This window comes from Choloepus didactylus, chromosome 23, assembly GCF_015220235.1.
Source record: "Choloepus didactylus isolate mChoDid1 chromosome 23, mChoDid1.pri, whole genome shotgun sequence".
NCBI classification, from domain to species: Eukaryota; Metazoa; Chordata; class Mammalia; order Pilosa; family Megalonychidae; genus Choloepus; species Choloepus didactylus.
The window spans coordinates 12,967,076-12,990,496 of NC_051329.1; the positions used below are offsets into that span (position 1 = coordinate 12,967,076).

Genomic DNA, 23,421 nt, shown 5'->3' on the forward strand with positions numbered 1-23,421 from the left:
TTTCCTACTTCCTCCCCATTCCCCTCCCACCTCCTCCTCCAGAGTTGAAATCCGCTTTTCTAGAATTTACCCACCCGAGTTCTACTAACACTATCTCCTCATGAAGGAGCTTCAGTGCACACATGTGGTGGAGAAGTTAGAACTCTGAACTAATTGAGATCCCAGCTCCCCGATCTCCTTCCTGGCCCTTCCCCACCCAGCACAGTGCCAGAGGGATCCCCTCCCATTCTGGGAGAAGAGATGGTTAATAGTCTCCACCAAGATATTCCGGACACCCTCTGCTGCATCTCCCTGCCCAGACCGCCTTTATTTGCTTGCTTGCTTCGTTTAAAAATGTCTTATTGTGAAACGTATTGTCCATACAAAACGGGGCATAAAATAGTTAATTTACACTTTAAAGAAAACTAACCAACACACAAGTGCCCTCCACCCACGTTAGGAAACAGAACTTGACTAGTACCTTAGAAGCCCCTGGAATCACCATCAACATGATGTTTTTGGTAATCGTTCCTCACTGTATGTGCAAAACTACACATGCCCACACACACACATATATTTACGGCTAGTAACTTTTCCTCAACAATGCCTTGTTTTGTTTTGCCTGTTTTGTTTTGTTTTCTTACTTTACATGAATTAAACAGTTTTCTATACATTCTTCTATGATTTGCTTTTCTTTCAACATCCTGCATGTGTGGTTCGTCCGGTTGTGACGTGTGGTTGGAGTTCATTTTCATTGCTGTGTAATAGTTCACTGCAGGACTTTGTCTCTGTTTACCTCTCCATTTTCCTGGTGATTCCTGGTGATGAGTGTGTGGGTTGTTTCCTGGTTTTTGCTGTGGAGGACATCCTTTTACTTATCTTCTGGTGCATATGCAAAAGAATTTTTCCAGGACATAAACCTGAGTGTGGAGTTGTTTGTACATGAGCAAGGAGCAAGATGGGAGAGAAGTCACAAGCTTTTTTTTTTTTTTTTTTAATGTAAACATATCAATTCATTTGTTACAACAAGCATGTCATTCTTTTATTGTTTGAAGAACAAGACATTTGTTAAAATCTGAAAACGAACACAATTAATTGGTTAGTTAACTGATTGATTGACACTGCCCTCTAGTCCTCTAGGTGCCTGCTGCATCCCCACTCTGCCCCTGCCCTGACCCAGATAATCAATGTTAGGATCAGGTATGTACAAGTCACAGCATTCTGTGACTTGCATTTTTTTATATATTGATCCTTTTTCATGGGCATCCCTCATGCCTAGTCAGCGCTGGGTGGGCCCCACTGCTGTGACAGCATTGTCCCAAGTACACAGCCTTTAGTGCCCGGCCTTTGACCCTGCCCTTGGGTGGGTCTAAATCATTATGTATAATAGGTGTGTGATATTCCATAGGATGGAGGCCCCCTAACTTCACAGCCACTCTCTCGTCGAAGGGCATTTGCTCTGCTTCTGGATTTCACCCCTTACAAAGAATGGTCCCTCAACATCCTGGTAGACTTGTCCTTTTGTACAGGTGCTTCTACTTCTGAAGGCTAGACTCCCCAAAGGGCATGCATATTTTAAATATCAGCAGACTCTGGTAGACCCCTTCTTAAAAAAGCTATAGCAATTCATGCTCCTTCCAGCGGTGTCAGGGAGCAGCCATTTCCCTACATCCTCACCTGCAGTGGATGTTAACAATTTTGCTAACATTTTCAAACCTGTTGAGTGCAAGAAAAAAATTTTTTGTCATTGTTCCAATTTGTACTCCTTTCCTGTTGGTTGCATTAGCTATTTGCATGTTCTTTTCCCTAAATTCCTTTGAGTATTTTCTGTGAGGCTGTTGCCTTTAAAATCATTTTTGGTAAAACTGTGCATTAGAGCAGCTCCCATCTGCAGTGAGTAAGAGTTAGGTCTTTGGATCAGGGACACCAGGGTCCTCTACTCCCTTGAGAATGACCTTGGGCAAGGCACCTCTCCTCTGCAGTCCGGTTTCCCCTCTTTAAAATGGGGCTAAGGGTCTCATGGATCTCTTAGGGTTGCTGTGAAGATAAAATGAGAAAATGAAACAGACACAAAACGCCCATACATGTAAGGGGTCAATAGGTGGACGTCGGGTGTCGTTATCAGGGATCACGTCCCCAAGAACACAGAATCCCTTGGCAGCTGGACCCAGACAGCCGGTCACGCCCGAGGCACAGCCAGGGGACCACAGCAAGTCACATGGCACCACAGGCCGGGTCAAAGACCGGGTGCTGGGGCAGTGCTGTTGCAGCAGTGGGACCCCCTAGTGCTGACTGGGCAGTTGTAGAGATGGGTCTGGGGACCTGGGGAGCCCTGTCTTCTCTACCTGGCCGGTTGCCTTGGACCCTCAAAAACTTGGACCCTCAAACTTGGACCCTCAAAAACTGGCCGGGATGGAGCAGGGTGACTGGTGGATCCTGGCCAGGATCCTGAGGTGTGAGATCCACTCTTCTCTCTGCAGCCCAAAGCAGCTGAGGGGTCCAATAAGGTAGCGTTAGGGGACAGGGCAGGGCAGCTTCCTATTTCTCCCAGGCTTCCACCATGCTAGGCACCTCACACAGTCCTCTAGACATCCCATTTGGTGGATATGATTACCATCCTCATTTATTGGGGATCAGAGAGGTGAGGTCACTCTCCTGCAGTCACAAAGCCAATAAATGATGGAGCAGGGATTTGAACCCAAGTGTGTCTGAATCCCCAACTCCATGCTCCTAACAATTACCCCACACTGGCCAATGACAGTGCCGATTGCCTTTGCTCCCTGTTGGCGATTTTTCACTCCACAGTGGGCACACCTGTGACCAAATGCCAGTGGGCAGTGGCTCCCAAAATTCTTGACGGAGCAGCCTTTAACAAATATACTGTACTCAGAAGGCATCGACACTGATGAGTAGCATTTACTGAGCATCTACTAAGTTCCAAGTACTGAGCAATCCTGATCCTAAAAAAGGATCCTAAAAAAGGATGTTGCTGGTCCCTTTTTACAGATGGGTAAACTGAGGCACAGAATGGTGACGCCACTTTGGCTGAGGACCTTCATGGAATGATGGGGGGGTACAGGCCCCAATCTGTCTGACCTCAGAGCTCTCCCCAGGGGCCTGCAGCACCTTCCTGAAGGAGGGGGGTAATGACATTAAATGGGGAAGTGTTTGCAACCATTGGAGGCGGCGCTGGGGAAAGGAAACGTTTAAGGACCCTTCTAGGGCAGAGGCCGCCCCCTGGTGGCCACAATGGGCAGCGTCCACGGGGCCGCAGAAATGAGTTAACTGCCTGTTGGGACACTTCTGGGTTGTGTGAACTGCTTAAGTCTCTTCACCAACTTGAGCCTCAGTTTTATCATCCATAAAATGGGAATAGTAATAGCGCAAACGTCTTGAGTGACTGTGAGGATCCCGTGATAGAAAGTGGTCACGGTAAGCAATTAACAGATCGGCTTCCTGATCTTGCCGCCACTTGGAAAAGATCCTTTTCCCGAGGATGGGGAGGGGGCTGGAAGCGCCTGCTCAGGTCAACCTCACCGAGGGTACCGGGTGGGGAGGGCACCTTCAAAGCTTTAGAAAGTCACTTTGTGGCAAGTGGAGGATCATTCCGTTATCTCGTGCCACACCCCCTCCACCCCTCCACTGGTCTCCTTTCCGTTCTTCAGACAACATCAGGCTCTTTCTGCCTCTGGGGTTTTGCACTTGCTGTTCCCTCTGCCGAGAACTCTTCCCCCAAATTTCCTCCTCATTGAGGACTCCCAGCTTTGTTGTCTTCATGGCACTTACTGCTCTCTGAAATCACCACTGTTATTTTTAAATCTGTCACCTGTTTGCTCTCTGTCTTCCTCTACTGGAAGGGGAGCTCCACAGGGGCAGAGGTTTTTGTCTCTCATTCACTGCTGTGTCCCTGGAGCCCAAAACAGAGCCTGGCATGTAGGAGGTGCTGAATGGCATCTTCATGACTGAGTCTGACAAGTTTCCAGAAAGACCCCAGGGCCACCAGGCTGCCTGTCACCTGCCCGTCACACCCCGGGGGACACTGCTTTCCTCAAGCAAGGCTCAGCCAGGGAGGCAGCCAGCCCTTCTACCAGGGCAGAGGGCTCCTGGAACAGAGTGATCCTGAGAAGAACAGGTATAGGTGTTTCAGGGGCAGCCCTGAGCGAGTGGTGAGGTGGGCATGGCCCTGCAGACCTCCTGGCCTTGGCCTGGCCCATCTCCAGAGAGAAGGGGGACCTTCTCTAGCGCCAAGAAAAAACAAACTGAGCTCCAGAAATACCATTTCTCCAGACCCCTGACACTGAGCCACACCTTACCTGAAGCAACCTCATCAAAAGGTCCTATTTACAATGGATTCACACCCATTGGATTAAGTTAAGAATGTGTTCTTCTGGGGAACTTAACACTAAGCCACCACTACCAGTGCACTGGATTGTCTTTCTATTTCCTCAGTGTAGCTATAATTTGCATTTCTTTCATAGTGAATGAAGTTGAGCATCTTTCCATAAATTTAAGGACCATGTTGACGTTTTAAAAAAAAAGTTGTTCATGTCTTTTGCCCATTTGTCTACCTGGCTTTAGATTTTCTCTCAAAATTTAAGATTTCTTTATAATATTACAGTTATTAGCCTTTGATTTGTGATAATTTGTTGCAAATATTTCCTCTCAGTTTGTCAGTTGTCTTTTGACTTTGCTTATGGTGTTTGAGATGCACAAGTTTTTTTAAAAAATTACATAGTCAAATGTATTAATCTTTTATTTGAGTCATACTTAGAAACCCTTTTTCCACACACAAGTTGTGGAGTAAATTCACCCTTGTTTTCATCTAGTGCTTACAGAGTTTCATTTTTTACATTTAGATTCTGACCAATTAGGAGTTTGTTCTTGTGCATGATGTGAGGTATGGTTATTGAATTAAAAGAAGGGAAGGAAGGAAGGAAAGAAGGGAAAGAAAGGGAGATAGCAAAGAAAGAAAAAAAAGTTTGGGACAATTGGAAAAAATTTAATAAATACCCTTTATTAGATAACAGTAATAAATAAATGATAGAGTTGATATATCTTGATGTCTTCAATTAATTCGCATGCATCAGCAAAGAAGTATGAGAGGAGATTCATCAAATGTGCCAAAATATTAGCAAGTGATGACGGGTATGTGGGTATTTATTCTACTATTCTTGCAACTTTTCTCTAGGTGTCTCTAGGTATGAAAATCTGCAAAATAAAAACTTGGGTGTAAAGTGGGTGAGGTTTTCCGGCCTTGCGTCGGTGGGACAGGGCGCCCGGGCCCTTTAAGATTGGCTCCGCCCCCACGCGTCACCCTAGGCTCCTCCCTCCCCGGAAGAGTTCCGCTTTTGCCCCGCCCCGCCCCGCCCCACTCTCGGCCCTGCCTACTTCCCGCCGGGTCCCGCCCCGCCCGGCCTGGCCCCGCCCCCGGCGCTGTAGGCCCCTCCCGACGTGGCGGAGCGCAGTCACGTGAGCCGGGCCGGGGCGTCCCGTTACGCGCTCGCATGGTGGCCCCAATGTGCGGTTCATCGGGCGGCCGCCCGGCCCGGACGCTGACGCGGGCCCTGGCGCTGGCCCTGGCGCTAGACCTCCTGATCGGGCTCTCCCTGAGCGGCCTGACGGGCGCGATCCCGGCCGCAGGGGGCCGCTGGGAGCGCGACAGCCCGGTGCCGCCCGCCTCCCGCAGCCGCTCGGTGCTCCTGGATGCCGCGACGGGCCAGCTGCGCCTGGTGGACGGCCGTCACCCCGACGCCGTGGCCTGGGCCAACCTCACCAACGCCATCCGCGAGACCGGGTAAGGGTTGGCCTGACCGCGTGCGGTGCAGGCCACGAGAGCGGGCTGCCTGGGCGCCGGGCCCTGCCTGTCTCCGGCGGAGGTGACCGTGCCCCGATGGGGCCTGCCCTTTGCCGGGTGACATTGCCCCTATCCCCCTGAGGGTCAGTTCCCCTCCTCCGAGGCTGCAGAACGCTGATCGGGACCAGGTCCCTGGTTGGGGGGCCTTAATGCAGCATTCCTCACCTTGTGGGGGCCAAGCCCTTGCTTTCAGCCCGGGTGACAGTCCACCGTCCCTCTAGAGGCCAGTTTCCCGCCTCCAAGGCTGCAGTGCCCCCAGCTGGACCAGGTCCCTGACTGACGGATAATAAGCCGACTCCCATCCCCAAGGGATCAGCCCACTTCCCCGGACTTCAACTCCCCACCCCCCAGAGGCCAGCCCCCTGCCTGGGGTGGAAGGTGATAGCTCTGCAGGGGACTAACTATTACTTCTTTGGCTGTAGCTTGCCCCATGGATGCCAGTCCCCTGCACCCTTCCAGAACTGGAGTATCGGGACTGAGCCTGGGTTCTAGGCGAGTCTGAAAGCAGAGGGCCCCTCAATTCACATAGACCCAGATAGTGTCCTTGCTGGGACTCTGCTCTTCCCTCCCTTTCTCTGCCGTGATCCAGGGGAAGTCCTTGGCTAGGGACCGAGCACGGAGCAAGTGCGGTGTACTTGGCCATCACAACCGCTATCTGAATCACAGGGACCTGGGCTGTCACTCTGAGGGGTGACTCTCACCTAACCCCATTGCCTGTCTGGCTCCCCTTTCCCCACCCGCGGCCCAGATATTTTGGATGGACTCTGGCTGAGAGGTTGTAGGAGGGATGGGACAGCCCGTCAGACTTGTGTCCATTCATTCATTCATTCATTCATTCTTCTGGTGCTTGGCCTTGGGACACCAAGCTGAGCAAGGGGAAGGGGATGCTGCCAGAAGAGACACCAGTTAGTGGGTGGGAACTGACCAGCAGTGTCCAGTCCTAGATCCAGGCCATGGTGGGAGGCCTTAGGGAACCCTGAGTGCCACCCACCCGCATCCTGGGCCCATCTTGGTGCTCACAGTGTATTGCTCCCTCCAGTAGGCACGGTCACTCCCTACTGCAGCCCCCCTCCATATTCCTGTAGGTGTTGGGGAGACACAGGACACTGAGGACCCCCCCTTCTGGTGCTTTATGGCACTTGGGGGGTTATCAGACAGACAGATGGGGAGAAGGATTTGCTACAGATGTAGGAGCTGGGTGGGGCTAATCCTGGAAGGCTCCCAGGGAGAGGCCACAGGGCTGCTGGCTTGTATGGAGGGAACCAGAGCTTTGTGGCTGGCTGCAGGGGTGGCTGTGACTCTGGGAGCGGGTGATCCTTTCTCTGCTGACTCACACTTGTTTTTGGCCCTGCTTAGCAGAGCCAAGAGGGCATGGCAGTTCCCTGCCTTGATGCCAGCCAAGGGAGGAGGCTCAGAGGTGAGGTTCTGCGTGTGGAGGGGGCTTTTGCCCTCGGAGGCACACACTGGACTGTGTTGCCGTCGATTATGGGAAATGGGAAGTGGAGAGAGGGCTTTCTCAACCGTAATGGGAACCTCCCCGGAAACACTAGCATTGCTGGGCAGATGCCACCTACCATATCTGGTTTTTCTGAGGATTTGGGCACAATGACTAAAAACTTTAAAGTAAGTCATCCCAGTTGCTGTTTGGAATAAGGCAGCGCACAAGGCCCCCTCTTGAACAGGGGCAGTGCCTAGATACTGGAGTGATTTCTTTTTTGTGGTAAAAATTCCAGCAGTTTAGAAGGGTGAGACGGCATGTAGAAAGTAAAAACCCTTATCCCCCCATTCTGCCACTTACTTGCTGTGTGACCTCAGGCCAGTGACTTTACCTCTCTGAGCCTCGGTTCCCACATCTGGCAAATCGGGAGAATAAAACCTGTGTCATAGGTTAGAGAGATAGGTAAACATGTGACATGGCTAGCACAGTGCCTGGGGGGCTACTGTTACCTGCCATGGGGGGGACCTCCTCCTGATCCCCATAGTTCCATCCTACTGGCCCCAATATCCTTTGCTATGGAACATTCAGAACTCAGCCTTCCTTCTTTCACTTTCCCTTTTTTGTCTGCCTGGCAAGCACACACTTAAACTTCAAAACTGAGAGAAGCTGACACCTCTTCTGTGAAGCCTTCCCAGATTTGACGCAGGCAGTGTTGCATCTCCTCAGAGCTGCTCACAATAGTCCTTACCCTGTCCTGTCATTAGCTGTTTACTTGTCATTCTCCTTTCCCCCCACCCCACCCCACCCCACGAGCTTTTGGAAGGCCAGGACTGAGTGTCGTGCATCCCCCTATGCCCTCAATAGGCAACGAGTAGCCACTCAAAAAACCCTGCTTGCCAGAGGTATCGAGTGCAGGTATTTGATAGTCTTTTTCTCTGCAGAATCTTCTCTAGGGGGAGTTGTCCCTGTCCTGGAGCCTTTCTACAGCTTTTTTGCCAACTTTCCGTGAGATAGTCCTGGCTGAGCCTGGCTCTTCCTTGTCTTGTAGCTTCTTCAAGTTCTTTTTAGTGTCTTCCTGTTGCCCTCATTTTTGTATTAGAAATTGCCTTTAAAAAGTATTTTCCCCCTAGTTATAGAAATTACATGGGTGGATATTTTTGGGTCCTTGGAGCAGGAATTTGAAATCCGGAAGCACTCAGGAAAAGATGGATAGATTTGGCTAACTCCTATATGGCAAAAACAAAAGCAAAAAATCAGTTAAAATACAAACATATTTTCAGCCACTGTGGAAAGCAAAGGAATTTCACTCATCAGTAAGAAAGGTAAAAAACAAAACAGAAGACTCTAATAGAGAAGAATGGCTAAAGGACATGAGCCAAAGAACTATAGACGGCCAATAAAAATAATAAAATATATGTAACTTAAAAGATTATAATTAATTAAGACAAGATGAATTTTTCAACTATCATGTTAGCAAAGGTGAAAGAGATTGATCAGAAAGCATTTCAAGTTAGGTATTGGGCAAACAGGAGCTCATACATCATAGAAAGTCAGTATATACCCCACCATAATTTTAGGATTGGCAGCACTGGGATCATTTGGAGGCTAGTTAGAAATGCAGAATTTCAAGCCTTCCCCAGATCTCCAGGATCTACCTTTTAGCAAGGGCTTCGGGTGCTCTGGATCCACATCAGAGTTTGAGAAGTGCTGCTTAGAGGAGCAGGAGGGGCCAATCTGCCTGGAATTGAATCCTGGCTCTGCCCTTTGCTAGCTCTGTGATCTTTGGCAAGTATATCAGCTAGTTTTGGGCAATGGTGCTGCGTAACAAAACAGACAGGTACACCGCTTTGCAGCGTCTGCTTGGCAATAGTTACTGAAGTTTAAAATGTGTGTGCCCTTTGACCCAGCCATTACTCTTTCAGGGATTTGGCCTGGTGGGTGCACAAAGATGGACACACAGACATCCGTGTGAACAGCCATTGAGCACTGCTTTGGTTTTCATGGTTTAAAACTGGCTTGCGTGTCGAGCCCGAGGACTGGCTTTGTGAGGGCTCCTGCCGCTGACCAAGTCCCTTCTCCCGTCTCTTCAGATGGGCCTTTCTGGAGGTCGGCACAAGCGGCCGCTACAATGACAGCCTGCAGGCCTACGCGGCTGGGATGGCAGAGGCCGCCGTGTCCGAGGAGGTAAGGCCACCATGGGGCAGCCCCACCACGTGTGCTCCCCAGGGGGCTTTGGAGGGTTGCCCCCTACCCCCACTCCCAGCTCTCCAGCTAGTGGGGGAAAATGGGGAGAAAAGGCTATACAAAGTTACACTCTGTACTATTTGATACATGTAAAACTATGTAACATGCTGTAAGTCGTGGCACATAAGAACATAATAAAACCCCTCCCCTCTTCCTCCCAGAGGTATCCACCACCTTAAACAAGGTGACCGTCATTCCTTCTTATTAATTTGTAGGTTTGTGTGTGTGTTTTTATTGAGCTATATCTCACTTACTCATTCCTGGGTGACCTTGGGAGAGTTAGTCCACCTGGGCCTCAGTTTCCCCATCTGTAAAGTGGGGATGGTGACAGTAAAGCCTTCTTCTCTGGGTCACACATGCTAGTTCACATAAAGAGTGCTCTTGGGACGTTGTCGGTGGGCAGTGGAGCCCTCTTCTGTAGCTCAGCGTGATCGCCAGCCCTTTCTCCTGCCAGAGTGTCGGCTGGGGGTCGTTCGTTGGGCACCAGGCCTGGCTAATCTTGGCAGGGCTCACCAAGGCCTCTGCTGTCAGCTGGCTGGTCGGCGCCAACAGGCTGGCCCTGTTCACGGATCCGGGGTTGGCTCTGCCAGCTGAGGTGACGGGGCCACTGGGCTGTGTGGCCTTTTATCCCCCAGTGGGCTAGCCCAGGCACCCAGGCAGGGGAGCGTGGAAATCCTCTTGCAACTGGGCACAACATTTTGTTGCCTGAAATGAGGCAGTGGGGATATTTGCTGTTTGCTTCCCTGCTGTGCCCTCAGTGCTTAGGATAACCAACATAGTAGGTCTCAAAAAACTTATTAGTTGACCGACTGGCTGACTGAACGCACACATAAATTCGGGGTCCTCCCTGGTAACAGAAGAGGCTCAGTCTACTATTGTCCTTGAAGGCCAAAGGCTTCCAGAGGAGGGAGTCGCCCAGGGGTGCTGGGCCCTGGCAGAGGGTGCGACCTGGATGGGGGGAGGGTCCCCCAGGGAGAGGAACAGGCCTGCGCGAAGACTCTGGGGCTCTTTGGTGACCTGGAGGTGGGTGAGGGCCTCTGAGCCTCAGTGGGGAGCCAGCGGGGTCCTCGGGGCAGGGAGCCGCCCCGCCGCCCGGCCCTGCCCTCGCCGAGCCCACCTGCCCCTGCAGCTCATCTACATGCACTGGATGAATACGGTGGTGAACTACTGCGGCCCCTTCAAGTACGAAGCCAGCTACTGCGAGAGGCTCAAGAGCTTCCTGGAGGCCAACCTGGCGTGGATGCAGGAGGAGATGGAGCTGAGCACGGACATCACCTACTGGCACCAGGTGGGCACAGCCGTCATGCCAGCGGGAGGGGGAGGGGAGGGGGGAGGGAGGAGGGGGTATCCCACCCCCACCCCCACCCCCCTGCCGCCCGACGCCCGTCTCCCACCCCTCTGGGCCGGCTCTTCAGTCTGTCCAGCTGCCACTCTTGCGTCCATTGTCATCTCCATCCCTCCTGGCTGACCTGCTGTGCATCCGTCTGTCCAGTCTCCCCCTGTCCGTCCTCCCATCTGTTCTCTTGACTCTACTCCAGCCATCCCTCCCTAGTTACTTGTCCTTCCAGCCCATTCTGCCTTCCTGTTGTCAAAGAATAGTCATACAGTTAATCGTTAGCGTGCTGTTTTACTTGTCTATAAGGGAAAAAGCTTGACAGATTAGCATCATTAAATTCAGGTGAAAAGAATATAAAAGAGGAAGAGGGAAAGGGGAGAATTTTAAAAGGCAATAAAGTTTGGCCACAGTAAGTATAATAGTATAATTGCAAAACTCTTCTTTCACGAATTGTAACAAATGCACTCCTAATAAAGAAATTGTAACAGGTGCACATTGTAGCTCTAAGGCAGGGTGTTAATAATAGGGTGGTAGATGGGAGCTCTGTGTTTTATGTGTGATTCTTCTGTGAACCTGCAACTTCTCTCATAAAAAAAAAAAAAAAAAAAGCAAAGTTTGGACCTGGTACATTTTTTTTTCCTTTCCTTGGGTGAGCTGCAGATTAGCTGGCAGCAGTGTCCTGCCTTTGGGCAGCTGGGCAGGTCTTCAAAAAGAGCCGAGTCATTTATGGATTCCCTGAAAAGCCTCAAGCGTTTAACTGTGAAGTACATGTAACAGACTGTCGGTGTCTGTCAGCAACCCCACCTGGGTCACATCAGGTTCACACCATTTCCCTCCGTAGACTTTCTCCCCACCACCCGTCCGCTGTCTGTCTGCCCCGACCCACCCACACCCACATCTAGTCCCTGTCCATTCTCCTCCTCCCATCCACCCACCCATCTGAATGTCCCCAGCCGTCTGTTCTTACATCCACCCACCCCGTTTGGTTGCCTGTCGTCTACCTGTCTGTCCCTCTGCCTTCCGCAAGCTTCCTCCCACCCACCTTCCCAGCTGTGTCTCCACCGTTCCGTCTGCTCTCCATTTCCCCCGGCTTTCCTCTTGGCCATCTAAGCATTTCCCATTCTCTCCATATGTGTTGGTTGATTAATCAAATCCGCTCATCACAGCCCCTGCCTTGGATCTCGGCAGGGGCTGCCCCTGTGCTGTCAAGTCAAAGCTCTTCCTCTTTCGTCTCCCTCCCAGCATCCAGCTCCACCTCCCCAACCTCCTCTCACTTCCTCCAACACGATGTGTTACGATGTGTTACATCCCACCCCAGGGCTTTTGAACACGCTCTTCCCTCTGCCGGGAACCCCCTCCCTCCACCCACTCTTTGCCTGGCTAACTCCTACCGTCCGCTCCCCCTGCATCCTGTCCCCACACTTCTTTGCAGTTCTTGGGATGCTAACTGTGATGGGCTATCCAGAGTCTGTCTTTTCTCATCAGCTGTGAGCTCCAGGAGTCCCAGGACCACACTTGGTCTGGTCACCGCTGTGTCCCCTGTGCCTAGCTCAGTGCCCGGCACATAGTAGGCACTTCATAAATAGATGTTTGTTGACTATAGAGAGAGGAATGAATCCATCTTGTCTTATCCATGCAATCCCTGCGCCGGACTGGACTTCTGTCCCTTTCTCCTCCCTCCCATCCGTATAGCCAGTTGCTTCTCTCTGTTCTGCCCTGTCTAATTTAGCAACTACCCATACATCTCTCAGTCTCGCCCATCTGTCTGTCCATTCATCCATCTTGCAGATGCTTCCTAAGCGCCAAGCCCCCGTGAGGGACATGGGGATGATACTCCCTGGTTGCAGGATGTTGAGGCAGGACAGTGACAATGGGGAGAAGTCAGCCACCTGGGACAGGTGCCCCAAGGCAGCAGCGTAGCCAGGAACTGAACTCCCGACGGGGAGCCGTTGGCCAGGGGCCAGGGTGGGCTGGGAGACTTCCTGGAGGAGGTGGCTTTGGGGCTGGGCTCTGAAGTCAGAAAGATTTGAGGTGGTATAGGACGGGGGACATAGAATGATCCACTCAAGGCAGGAAGGTCCTTGCAACGGAGTGGTGAGTGGTGTGTGGTGGGAAGTGGGGGGCAGGGCTGGCTGGAGCTGGGAGGGTGTGCCTTGGTCTCTCCTGCTCCGTCCGGATCCCCAGGCCCCTGCAGCTGGAGGAGAAGGTGTGAGCCTAGAGGCGAGACCTCACCCTCCCCCTGCCCCCTGTCCCCTCCCCCAGGTGCGGCTGACCCTCCTGCAGCTGAAAGGCCTGGAGGACAGCTACGAAGGCAGTGTGGCCTTCCCAACCGGGAGGTTCACCATCAAGCCCTTGGGGTTCCTGTAAGTGCCCCCCCAGGGCAGACAGGGCAGGGGAAAGAGCCGCCTCCCTCACGGTCACTGGCCAGCTCACCTCCCCGAGCCTCAGCTTCCCGCTCGGTGAAATGGGTTTGGTAAGAGCGAGCCTGGTAACCCTCTGCCGCCCTGGCCCTCCTCAGCCTGCTGCAGATCTCCGGGGACCTGGAAGACCTGGAACCGGCCCTGAATAAGACCAAGACCAAGCGCGCCCTGGGCTCGGGCTCCTGCTCTGCTCTCATCAAGCTGCTGCCCGGCCAGCGCGACCTCCTGGTTGCCCACAACACCTGGAACTCCTACCAGCAGATGCTGCGTGTCATCAAGAAGTACTCGTTCCAGTTTCAGGAGGGCCCCCGAGGTGGGTGGCCGTGGCCGTGTCTGTCTGTATGAGTGTGTGTTGGGAGGGCAGCGGAGGGTGGTACGAGGAGGGAGGTGCGGCCTTGGAAGCCCTCCCCACCTCCCTCCCTCTCACACGCTGGGGTCACTGACGGCCACTCTGAGTTCATCTTGTTTTTTTACATGTTTATTTCCTTCCATTTTTTTAAATTTCATAAGGTGTATCAGTTAGCTATTGCTGCATAACAAATCATCCCCAAATTTAAAACAACTAATGCTTAAAACAACCACCATTGATTGCCACTCACATGCCTGTGGGTCAGCTAGGTGGCTTGGCTGTTCTGGGCTAGGCCTGGCTGATGTGGGCTGGCCTCATCACATGTCCAGGGGTTGGGTCTCCGTTAGCCAGAGTAAGGGGGCAACTGAGCTGTAGAGTCTGTCGTCCTCCAACAGGCAAGCCCAGGCTGATCCATGCGGCATCCGGGCAGGGAAGTGGGGGACCTCTTAAGGCCTGGTTGAAACTGGCTCCACCTTCTGTTGCCCAGTGTGAGTCACATGACCAGAATCAAGGGGTGGGGAAGTAGACCCCAGCACTTGAGGAGAGGGCTGCAAAGTCAACCTTGCAAGTGATGAGGATCCAGGGAGAAGAATTACAGCCAGTTTTGCAAACAGTCCACCACACAAAGAATGCACGAATGCATTCTTCCTGGCAAACGTTAAAACTTTGCAACTGAGGCCCGAGCCTCCTTTAGTACCCCCCACCCAGACCCCAGACCCCAGGACCCAGGGTCAGCCTCAGCACTTGCTACTGCCACAGGTTCACAGTGCCTTCTTGCCAAGGAGGTGGTGGAGGGAGTGGGAGAGTATGTACTCTTGTTCCCTGCTATGGGGAGTACAAGTTGGCATAGCCACTTGGAAGGGGAATCCGGCTGGCAGCTGATAGATTCCACAGCTTTTCACTCCCAAGATCCAGCAATTCTCCAGCTCAGATCTGTCCTAGAGAAATGTTTCTGTTTCTGCACAGGGAGCATGTCCATGGATATCAGCCATAACGGGGGATTATTTGGAAATAACCCAACGTCCATTAATTTAAATTTAAGTATACTTCTAAATTTACAATGTCTAACGTTTATACAGAAAAATGTACAGATCATAAGTGAAATGCTTTAATTTTCACACATTGAACACACCCATGTATAGTCTCCAGAGGGACACAGAACTTTGTCAGCCTCCCCGGAAGCTTCCCTCATGTCCCCTTTCAGGCACTCCAGCCACCCGGGGTGACCTCTATCTTGACTTCTAACAGCAGAGATTAGGTTTGCCTGTTCTAGAATGTTAAATGAATGGAACCATGCAGTATGTACTCACTTGTGTCTGGCCTCTTTTGCTCAGCATGATATCTGTCATATTCAGCCATATGCCATGTGTAGCTGTAAAATCCACCATTCTTGCTGTAGATCCTTTACAATTTTAATATCTGTAAACAAACCTACATAATTCATACATGTATGCTATAGAAAATTGGAATCACAGCAGATCATATACACATGATGAAAACCACTCGAACACCCTGCAACCCACAAGAGATGATCTCTGAGAGCATTTGGTTGTTTTCTTCTAGACTTTTAAAAAACATATTACAATCTTCCTTCCTTTTTTTTTATTATTATTACATAAGTAATGTGTGAATACATTTTTGCTCATTGTCACAAAGCCCAACAATAAGATGTAGAAATACGTCTTTGACACCCTCCCTCCCAAATTCCAGGCTCCTCCTAAGAGGAAACCACTGTTGCCATTTTAGTTTGGATCCATCTAGATTTGGGGTGGGGGTGCGTTTCTATTTGTATATATGTACCCTTTTCCCCCCTTGCTTTGCTTTTTCTCTTTCCATTTTTTTTTTTTTTTTTAACATGAATAAGAACATACCACATGGATTGCTCGCAACTTGCTTCTTTCGCTCAGCAGCCCAGTTTGCGGAGTCTCCGAGCTGCCGTGCCCAGTCCAGCACGTCCTTTCAACTGCTGTGCGGAGTTCTCTGTGGGGCTGGATCAGTTCTCTTTTAACTCCATCCCCAGTTGCAGATTTGGTCCATTTCCAGGGGTTTGCTGCTTCAAACAGTGCTGCAGCAAGCAAGGGGCACACAGAGATGTTTCCTGGAGGAAACAGGGGTAAAAGCTGGGCACATCTGGAATTTTAGTCACTCGTTAGCAGCCAAATCGCCTCCCCACTTGGCTGAACCGATGTACGCTCCCACCGCCAGTCTATGAGCCCGTCTCGCCACAGCCTGCTGAGCTCTGGGCATCGCTATTGCCCGTTTCAAGTTTTGCCATTTGGAGGGGTGACAAATGGCATCCTGGGCTAAGTTTGTTCTGGTTTTCTAGGGTGCTGACTTTATTGAGCTATAGCTTAAGAGCACACATTCAGGGGAGTTTGGACAAACGCATGCACTTGTGGGAGCCCCATCCCATAAATACAGAGAATGTCTCCATCACCCCAGAGGGTTCCCTGCTGCCCTTTGTAGTCAGCCTTTCCTCTCTCCAGGCAGCCCCTGATCTGATTGCTTTCCTACTAGGTTTGTTTTGCCTGTTCTAGAACGTTATGTAAGACCACACTAATTTTTAATAATTAAAAAATTACTTACGTAATAATACCTGCTCACTGTAGAAAATTAGAAAATACAGGGGAGCACAAAGAAGGAATAGGAATCACTTACAATTCACCTGACCCCCTTCCCCGTTCCCCCAAGAACTGCCGTTAACCTTAGTTGTCTACCCTCTGAGTTCCAGCTGACTAGTTTGTTATATTTTGCCCTTTAATGTCTGTTCCTTAGTCATATGGAAATAGCTCCTTTGGTCCATCCCCTCCGAGTGCCCCCTGCCCCCCAGCTCTGTGCCTTGAGGCCCGTTCCTGGGTGAGAACCGTCTGCTGTGTGCCTACTGTGTGCCCTGTCTAGTACTAGAAGCTCTTTATATCTGTGATCTTGTAATTAAATCTTTACAACCTCCCTGTGTGGAGTTGGGGAACGATTACTCCCACTTTGCAGCTGAGGACACTGAGGCTTGTGAAGGCTGGGTCACTTGACACAGGTCCGACAGTTGCTGAGCGCTGGGCTGGGACGCCTCCGGGTCTCCCAACCCCAGAGCCGGTGCTCCGAGGCCTCTGTGCACTGCCCTCCGAGCTGTCATTTTACAATAAGTCTTTTTCTGCTCGCGCACCCAGGGCGAGTCCCTTTGGGTCTGTGGAGTGGCCTGGCGTGCCGAGTGACAGCGAGGGCAGGGTGGGCCTTCCCCTGAGAGCCCCCAGCCCACCCGGGCGTGTCTGATCAGCACCCCTGCACCCCCACCTCGGGGCTCACTCCCCACAGAGGACGACCCGCTGGTTCCCGGCAACAACGTGATCTTCTCTTCCTACCCTGGCACCATCTTCTCCTGCGATGACTTCTACATCCTGGGCAGTGGGCTGGTGAGTGGCCTCGTGTCGTCTTGTCCCCGGATGGGCAAGGAGGGTGTCCCTGGGGGTGCCCAGGGAAGGGGAGGCAGGCGCAGCCCCCACCCACCACCCTGGGCTGAGGCTCGCTCCCCTGGGGGGGTCCCTCCCTGGACACCCAGAGGGGCTCGTTACAGTGTAGACGACCAGCGCCCGGCCCCCAGCATTGCAACCGGCTCAGGAGCTGCTGCTCTCAGCGGCCTCTGGAAATGCCCTTGACCTCCACGACCTCCCTCAGAGGCCTCGTTTAGGTTTTAAGGCTCGGGGCTAAGCCATCCTCCCTGCCCATCACCTGGTTCTCTCTCACCCTCACTTCTTGCTTTCCTCAAAACTCCTCCAACCTGGGCAGCTTTTCCGAATAAATGCCGTTTTGTCAGGTGTTTTTATCCTTACTCCTGGCTGGGGCCCAGACTGGCTTAGAAATCTGTCCCTGGCACCCCCCGGCCAAGGCCGCCAGCCCCGCGATTGCCAGGGCAACCAGCGCCGGAGGGGAGCAGCCTGGCCCAGGAAACCCAGTGCAGGGCCGCCAGCTGCCGGGGCAGGGGGGGCGGCTCTCCTGGTCTTTTCTGTTACTTTTTGTGGGGAATGTGGCGTTTACTCCCCTCTAAATGTGGAAAGAGGCTTGGGAAGGCTGGGCAGTGGGGAAGGACCCCTCTGCGGTGCTGGGGGTGGGATGGGGGTGGGATGGGGGTGGGGAGAGGCCCCTGGAGTGGCGCCTAAGATGGCTCAGCCTGCACCCAGCCAGGGCAGGAAGCCCCCCTCGCGTGGAGTCCTCTGTTTCTGTGCTGTGGACCCCTTTGGAGGCTTGCAGACCCCTTCTCAGAATGTGTTTAAATGTCTAAAGCAAAATACACAGGATTATAACGAAACCAAAGATTTTGAAATACGGTTACCAAAATACTATATAAATAATTTATGATAAATGTGCTGGTTTATTAACGCATTAAATAACAGGCTCTGTAATGGGTGTGATAACAAGGATCATACAGAAGGGAAGCCGGCTGGGACGTAGGGAACGTTCTTACCCCGGGCGGTGAATTAGCTCAGGAAGTGGGAGGAGCTCTTCCTCTCGGGCCCAGTTCCTTAAAGCCTTGCTTCTGCCGCTGCTCTCCTTTAAACATCCCCTCTAGCTGCTGCTGTCTTCCGGCTGTTTTCCAGCTTGTTTATATAAAAAGGAGGCAAGATGCTGATGTCCTGCCTGGTGAAATAAACACTAATTTAAGAGTTGGGAGTAAGAGTTTGGGGGGATTGAATGTTGGCCTTTCCACTTACCAGCTGTGACCTTTGGCAAGTCTCTTAGCCTCTTCGGGCCTCGGTTTAGCTTTCAGTGAGAAACGGAGATGACCACTTGGCCTGTTATCTCTGGGGGGTCATGAGGGTCACTTGGGATGGTGGTGGTGCAGACCCTTCCTGATGGTTGGTATGGCTGTTTCAAGCTACTTGTGCCTAGAGCATGTCTCAACCAGGTGTAGAGGGGTTGGTCAGCGTTCCTGGGGGAATGTATTAGCTTTTCTGGAGGCATGTGTTGTTCAAACTACAGGATAATCTTATATTTAGAACCCCCTGTATTCCTAATATGCACTGTAGAAAATCAAGTTCAACAAAATTGCTTTGGCTGTGGGTTTAAAATAAACCATTACGAAATGCTTACTTATGGGCCGTGCCAGATGCAGCACCGCCACTTGGTGGCAGCATGCCCGGTTGTAAATCAGGCGGCCCTTCAGGGCATCGCTCCCCTCTGCTCTCCCACAGGTCACCCTGGAAACCACCATCGGCAACAACAACCCGGCCCTGTGGAAGTACGTGCAGCCCAGGGGCGGGGTGCTCGAGTGGGTGCGTAACGTGGTGGCTAACCGCTTGGCCCTGGACGGGGACACGTGGACAGACATCTTCAAAAGGTTCAACAGTGGCACGTGAGTGGGCTCCTGGCCATGCGTCTCCTCCCCGGAAACAGACCAGCCGCCCCCTTAACACCTGGGCCCGGGCCACACACCCCACACCTTCAGAGCCCTCTTACAGGTTCTCCTGGGAGGTGGGAGAGTCCCAGAGTCCTCGCCCTTGCTTACACATGGGGAAACTGAGGCTTGGGGGAGGAAAATTTTCCCTTCCCCTGCATGCTTCTCGGCCTGGGGACAGAGGCCACCTTGGAAGTGGGACGGGAGGGGAACCTGGAACTTGAGGGCTCAGGTACCAAGAAAGTGGGAATGGGCCGTCCGAGGAGGTGGCGTCAGTGGGTGGGTGGGTGCCCTTTGAACCAGAGACGAGGGGGTAGGGGAGTGCAGGGTCTTAGAACATTGGGCAGAAGAATTGCTTTGTTCTGATGAGCACTGGGGATCTACAGACTATTCTGAAGCAGGAACATAGCCTGACGAGAAAAGGATTTATGGAAGCCTGGTCGAGCTGATGGCCAGCCACCCCCCACCTTGTGATTCCTGGCTGGGCGGGGTGCCAGGGGTAGGGGGCAGCTCGGGCAGCTGCCCCAGCGTCTTCTCAGTGCCCCCTCCTGGGCCCGGCAGGTACAACAACCAGTGGATGATCGTGGACTACAAGGCGTTCGTCCCGGGCGACCCCAGCCCTGGGAGCAAGGTGCTCACCATCCTGGAGCAGCTCCCGTGAGTAGCCCGGGAAAGAGGGGACCTCCTAGGCCGGACCCCCTGCAGGAGGGGGAAAGTTGGAGGATGGTGAGGCTGGAAGAGAAGGCAGGGCCCCGGATGCTGGGCTGAAGCTCCAGGACATCATCTGTCCCCTAGGCACTGGGGAGCCATTGTGGGTCCTAGACAGACCCCTGCTCCTGGGAGCCCCTTTTCTTCCTCCACCCCGTCTCTCTTCTCGGTCCCAGGGGCGTGGTGGTGGTGGCCGACAAGACCTCGGAGCTCTACCAGAAGTCCTACTGGGCCAGCTACAACATACCGTACGTGCCCCCTCTCCTCCTGCCCCCCACCTGTGCTCTGAGGGGTGCTTCCCCCACAGAGCAAAGGGGCCCAGCCTACCCCCTTCTCTGGCCAGAAAAGGCCTGACAGTTTTGGGGTGCAGTGGGGTGGCTCAGGTCAGCATCGTGTGACCTGCCAGGCCTGGCACCCACGGTGAACGGTCTGCACAGCCGTGCCCTCTGTGATGCCCGCTGTGCTTTTCTGAGTCACCCACTGGGTCCCTTCAGCCACTGCCCATGGGCACTCCCACCACTGTCCCCATTGCACAGATGAGAAACGGAGGCTCTGAGATCCCCTAGCTGGCGAGCGGTGGACCCCACAAGGCCACCCCCCAGCACACACCAAAGACGTGACCGTGCTGCTGACTCGCACGGGGGTTCACCATAAGGTCCTGTCCCCACCCCGAACCTCCTTGGGGCCACCTCCCCTGCCTGGGTGTGGCCAGAGGGGGTCGTGGGTGACCCCCTCGTCCCCACCAGGTCCTTTGAGTGTGTGTTCAACGCCAGCGGGCTGCAGGAACTGGTGGCCCAGTATGGGGACTGGTTTTCCTACGATGGCAGCCCGCGGGCCCAGATCTTCCGGCGGAACCAGTCACTGGTGCAGGACGTGGACTCCATGATCCGGCTCATGAGGTGGGTGCGGCCGGGTGGCCAAGGGGGACGGAGCCCGGAGTTCCGTGACCTCCCTACCTCCCGGGGGCCGGCGAGGGTGGCCGAGGAGGCTGACAGCTGGGCCGGCGGCTCAGGCTGGCTGGGTGTCCGCTGCACGTGGGGCACACGGTGTCGAGTGACCGCCCCAGGCTGGCCGTGTGCTTGGTATCCAGAGAAACGGGCACAGAACTGCACCCCCATCCTCAGAAAGCGCCCCAAATTAGGGGAGTACTCACCGACATGGAGTGTGACTAGGGTCCGAGTCCCAGGAGGTGCTAGAAAGGGATACACAGGCGCTTGGGGTGGGCACCCAGAGGGCTTCCCAGGGCAAAGGCCGGGCTGAGGGAGGCAGCAGATGACCAGTGCTCCCCCCTCCCGGCCCCTCCAGGTACAATGACTTCCTCCACGACCCCCTGTCCCTGTGCCAAGCCTGCAGCCCCCAGCCCAACGGGGAGAATGCCATCTCGGCCCGCTCCGACCTCAACCCCTCCAACGGCTCCTACCCCTTCCAGGCCCTGCGCCAGCGCTCCCATGGGGGCATCGACGTGAAGGTGCTGCCTTCCCCCCCGGGGCCTGGGGGCCGAGGGGTGGGGGAGAGGGTGGGGGGTGAAGCCTGGGGTCAGAGCACGTGGGTCACAGTTGGGTGTGGGGTGGGGACCAAGGTTAAGGTGATGGTCAGCTTTGTATTCAGGGTTAAGAGTAGCATCAGGGTCAGAATCAGACAGTGGATGGGGTCAAGGTTAGGGTGGGGAGCGGGGTCAGAAACAGGCCGGGAACGGGGCGAGGGCCTCCCTGTGGGTCGGGGCAGGCGGGTCCCACGTGAGCTGGCACTGAGCCGCCCGCTCTGCCCGGCCCCCAGGTGACCAGCGCGGCACTGGCCAAGGCCCTGCGCCTGCGGGCGGTCAGCGGCCCCACGTGGGACCAGCTGCCCCCCTTCCAGTGGAGCACCTCGCCCTTCCACGGCCTGCTGCACATGGGCCAGCCCGACCTCTGGAAGTTCTCGCCCATCGAGGTCTGGTGGGACTGAGGCTCCGTCCGCAGCTCTGCCGCCGGCTGTGGGGTCACTCTCGTCTGGGTGGGCTCCTCCCAGGATGGGGGCACACCAGGGGGCCCAGAACTGACTTGTGTCACTCTCTCTCCAGACGTGGGCCTGTACCATCGCCGCCTCCCTCTGCCTCTGTCTCTCTTTCTGCTTCTCTGCTCTCTGCATCTGTTTCAGGCTGCTTCTCTCTCTCTGCCCTGCCCTGGGTCCCCGACTCATGGCTGCTCCCCTGGGGGGATTGGGAGGGGGCCTGAGCCCTGGCCGCCCTCAGTGGGCAGGAGGGGCTGGCCAGTCCAGCGCCCACCTCCCAGCGCCCTTCCTGCTGGAGCTTGTGGGCCCTCACAGCCTCTGGACCTGGTATTGCCCCGGGTTGGTGTCACTCGTCCAGTGCCCAGCCCCAGCCCCTCTGCATTGTGGGGAAACAGCCCGCTTGTCTCTCCTCTGGGCAGCTTCCTTGAAAACAATCAAAAACCAAAGTTTTTTCTGTGACCTGTGGCTGGAGGGGCCTGAGCGTCGTCCTCCTTCCAGGGCAGGCAGAATGCCAGCCCTGCCTCCTGCCGCCCCCCATCTGTCCCCACTGCTGGCCCCAGGGCAGCGCCCACAGCTCCCCTGTGTAGGAACCAAGCCATGGGCTGTGCCGCCATTAAACGAGAGAGGCGGTGACCCCTTTGCTGTGCTTCTTGGGGCAGCGGGGAAGGCTGGGCCGGCGCCATTATCCTCTCAGGTTTGGGTTTTGCACCACCCACCCGTGTATCCTTCTGTCTGTCTGCCATGCATCTGTCCATCCATCCATCCATAAATCAAGATATTTATTGATTCTGTAAACCTATAACCTAACTTTAAAAAAACTATAATTAAAAAAAGCTAATTTAAAAAATAACATTTTGCTAAGTGAAAGAAACCAGGAAAAAAAAAAGGTGTTTCTTGAGCAGCTGCTGTGTTCTTGGTCCTGTGCTAGGACCTGGTGACCACCGAGGCCTGGCCGGGTCCAGTCCGAGATAGTACAGAGCCCCTCCCCTTGTGGGGAGCGGGGACAAGGCTCCCCTAGTGCTTTTGTGCTTGGAGGGCGGAAAGCACACAAGCCCTGGAATGGGAGTCCTGGGTTCGAATCCTGCCTCCACCTCTTACTGGCTAGGCCTCGCCTGTGAAACCGGGTAACGATGCGAACAGCACATCCCTCGTGGGGTGCAGTGCCGATCTGCTGTGACACGGCCTCCATGGGGCCTTTCACACCCTTTGTTCACCAACAAGCTGGGCTCTTATCCAAGCACTATGTTAAGACCCTGGGAGTACGGTATAAGGAAAGGCACAAAATCCCCGCCCTTGGGAAGTTGACATTCAAGTTGGGGAAACAAACAGTAAAGAAAATAAAGGAATGTGCCCTGTGTCAGAGGCTGCTAAATGCCCTGGAGCAAATCAAGCAAGGTGGGGGCTGGGGTTGGGTTCACGGTTTGTCTTTCTTGCTGAGCCTTTCCGCTCCCTGTTACCTGGGGGTTGCCTGCCTGGGGTTTTAAAGAGGAGCTCCTTGTTGGTACAGTTCCCGGCTCCCTAGAGCTGTGTCTGCACCCTGGGTCTCTTCACACCGCAGCCTCTAGGTGGGAGAGGCGGGGATTTTCACTTGTGCTTGCAGATAAGCACATGGGCTTGGTGAAATGGAGGGACGTGGCCCAGCTCTCAAGACATGGGCCCGTCAGAGCCAGGCATGGAGCCCAGGCCCGGAACTCCCTTACGGGCTCCCCTTGTGACGG

The 23,421-nt window shown here is 53.8% G+C and overlaps 1 protein-coding gene across 1 annotated transcript; it reads left to right on the plus strand.

Annotated features, from left to right (window-relative positions):
* The first annotated feature begins 5,442 nt into the window (after positions 1–5,442).
* PLBD2 (phospholipase B domain containing 2) lies at positions 5,443–22,553 on the plus strand. Its single transcript, XM_037817198.1, has 12 exons — positions 5,443–5,773; positions 9,362–9,455; positions 10,645–10,803; positions 13,114–13,214; positions 13,370–13,584; positions 16,930–17,027; positions 18,804–18,964; positions 19,568–19,663; positions 19,891–19,962; positions 20,461–20,613; positions 21,020–21,182; positions 21,491–22,553. Exons 1-12 carry the CDS (start codon positions 5,484–5,486, stop codon positions 21,656–21,658), a joined length of 1,770 nt encoding a protein of 589 aa, XP_037673126.1. The 5' UTR covers positions 5,443–5,483; the 3' UTR covers positions 21,659–22,553.
* Positions 22,554–23,421: the final 868 nt, after the last annotated feature.

Coding starts and splice junctions, on each gene's coding strand:
- PLBD2 (XM_037817198.1), top strand. CDS start 5,484: ATGGTGGCCCCAATGTGCGGTTCATCGGGCGGCCGCCCGGCCCGGACG. Junction 5,774..9,361: donor AACGCCATCCGCGAGACCGG/GTAAGGGTTGGC, acceptor CCGTCTCTTCAG/ATGGGCCTTTCTGGAGGTCG. Junction 13,585..16,929: donor GTTTCAGGAGGGCCCCCGAG/GTGGGTGGCCGT, acceptor CACTCCCCACAG/AGGACGACCCGCTGGTTCCC.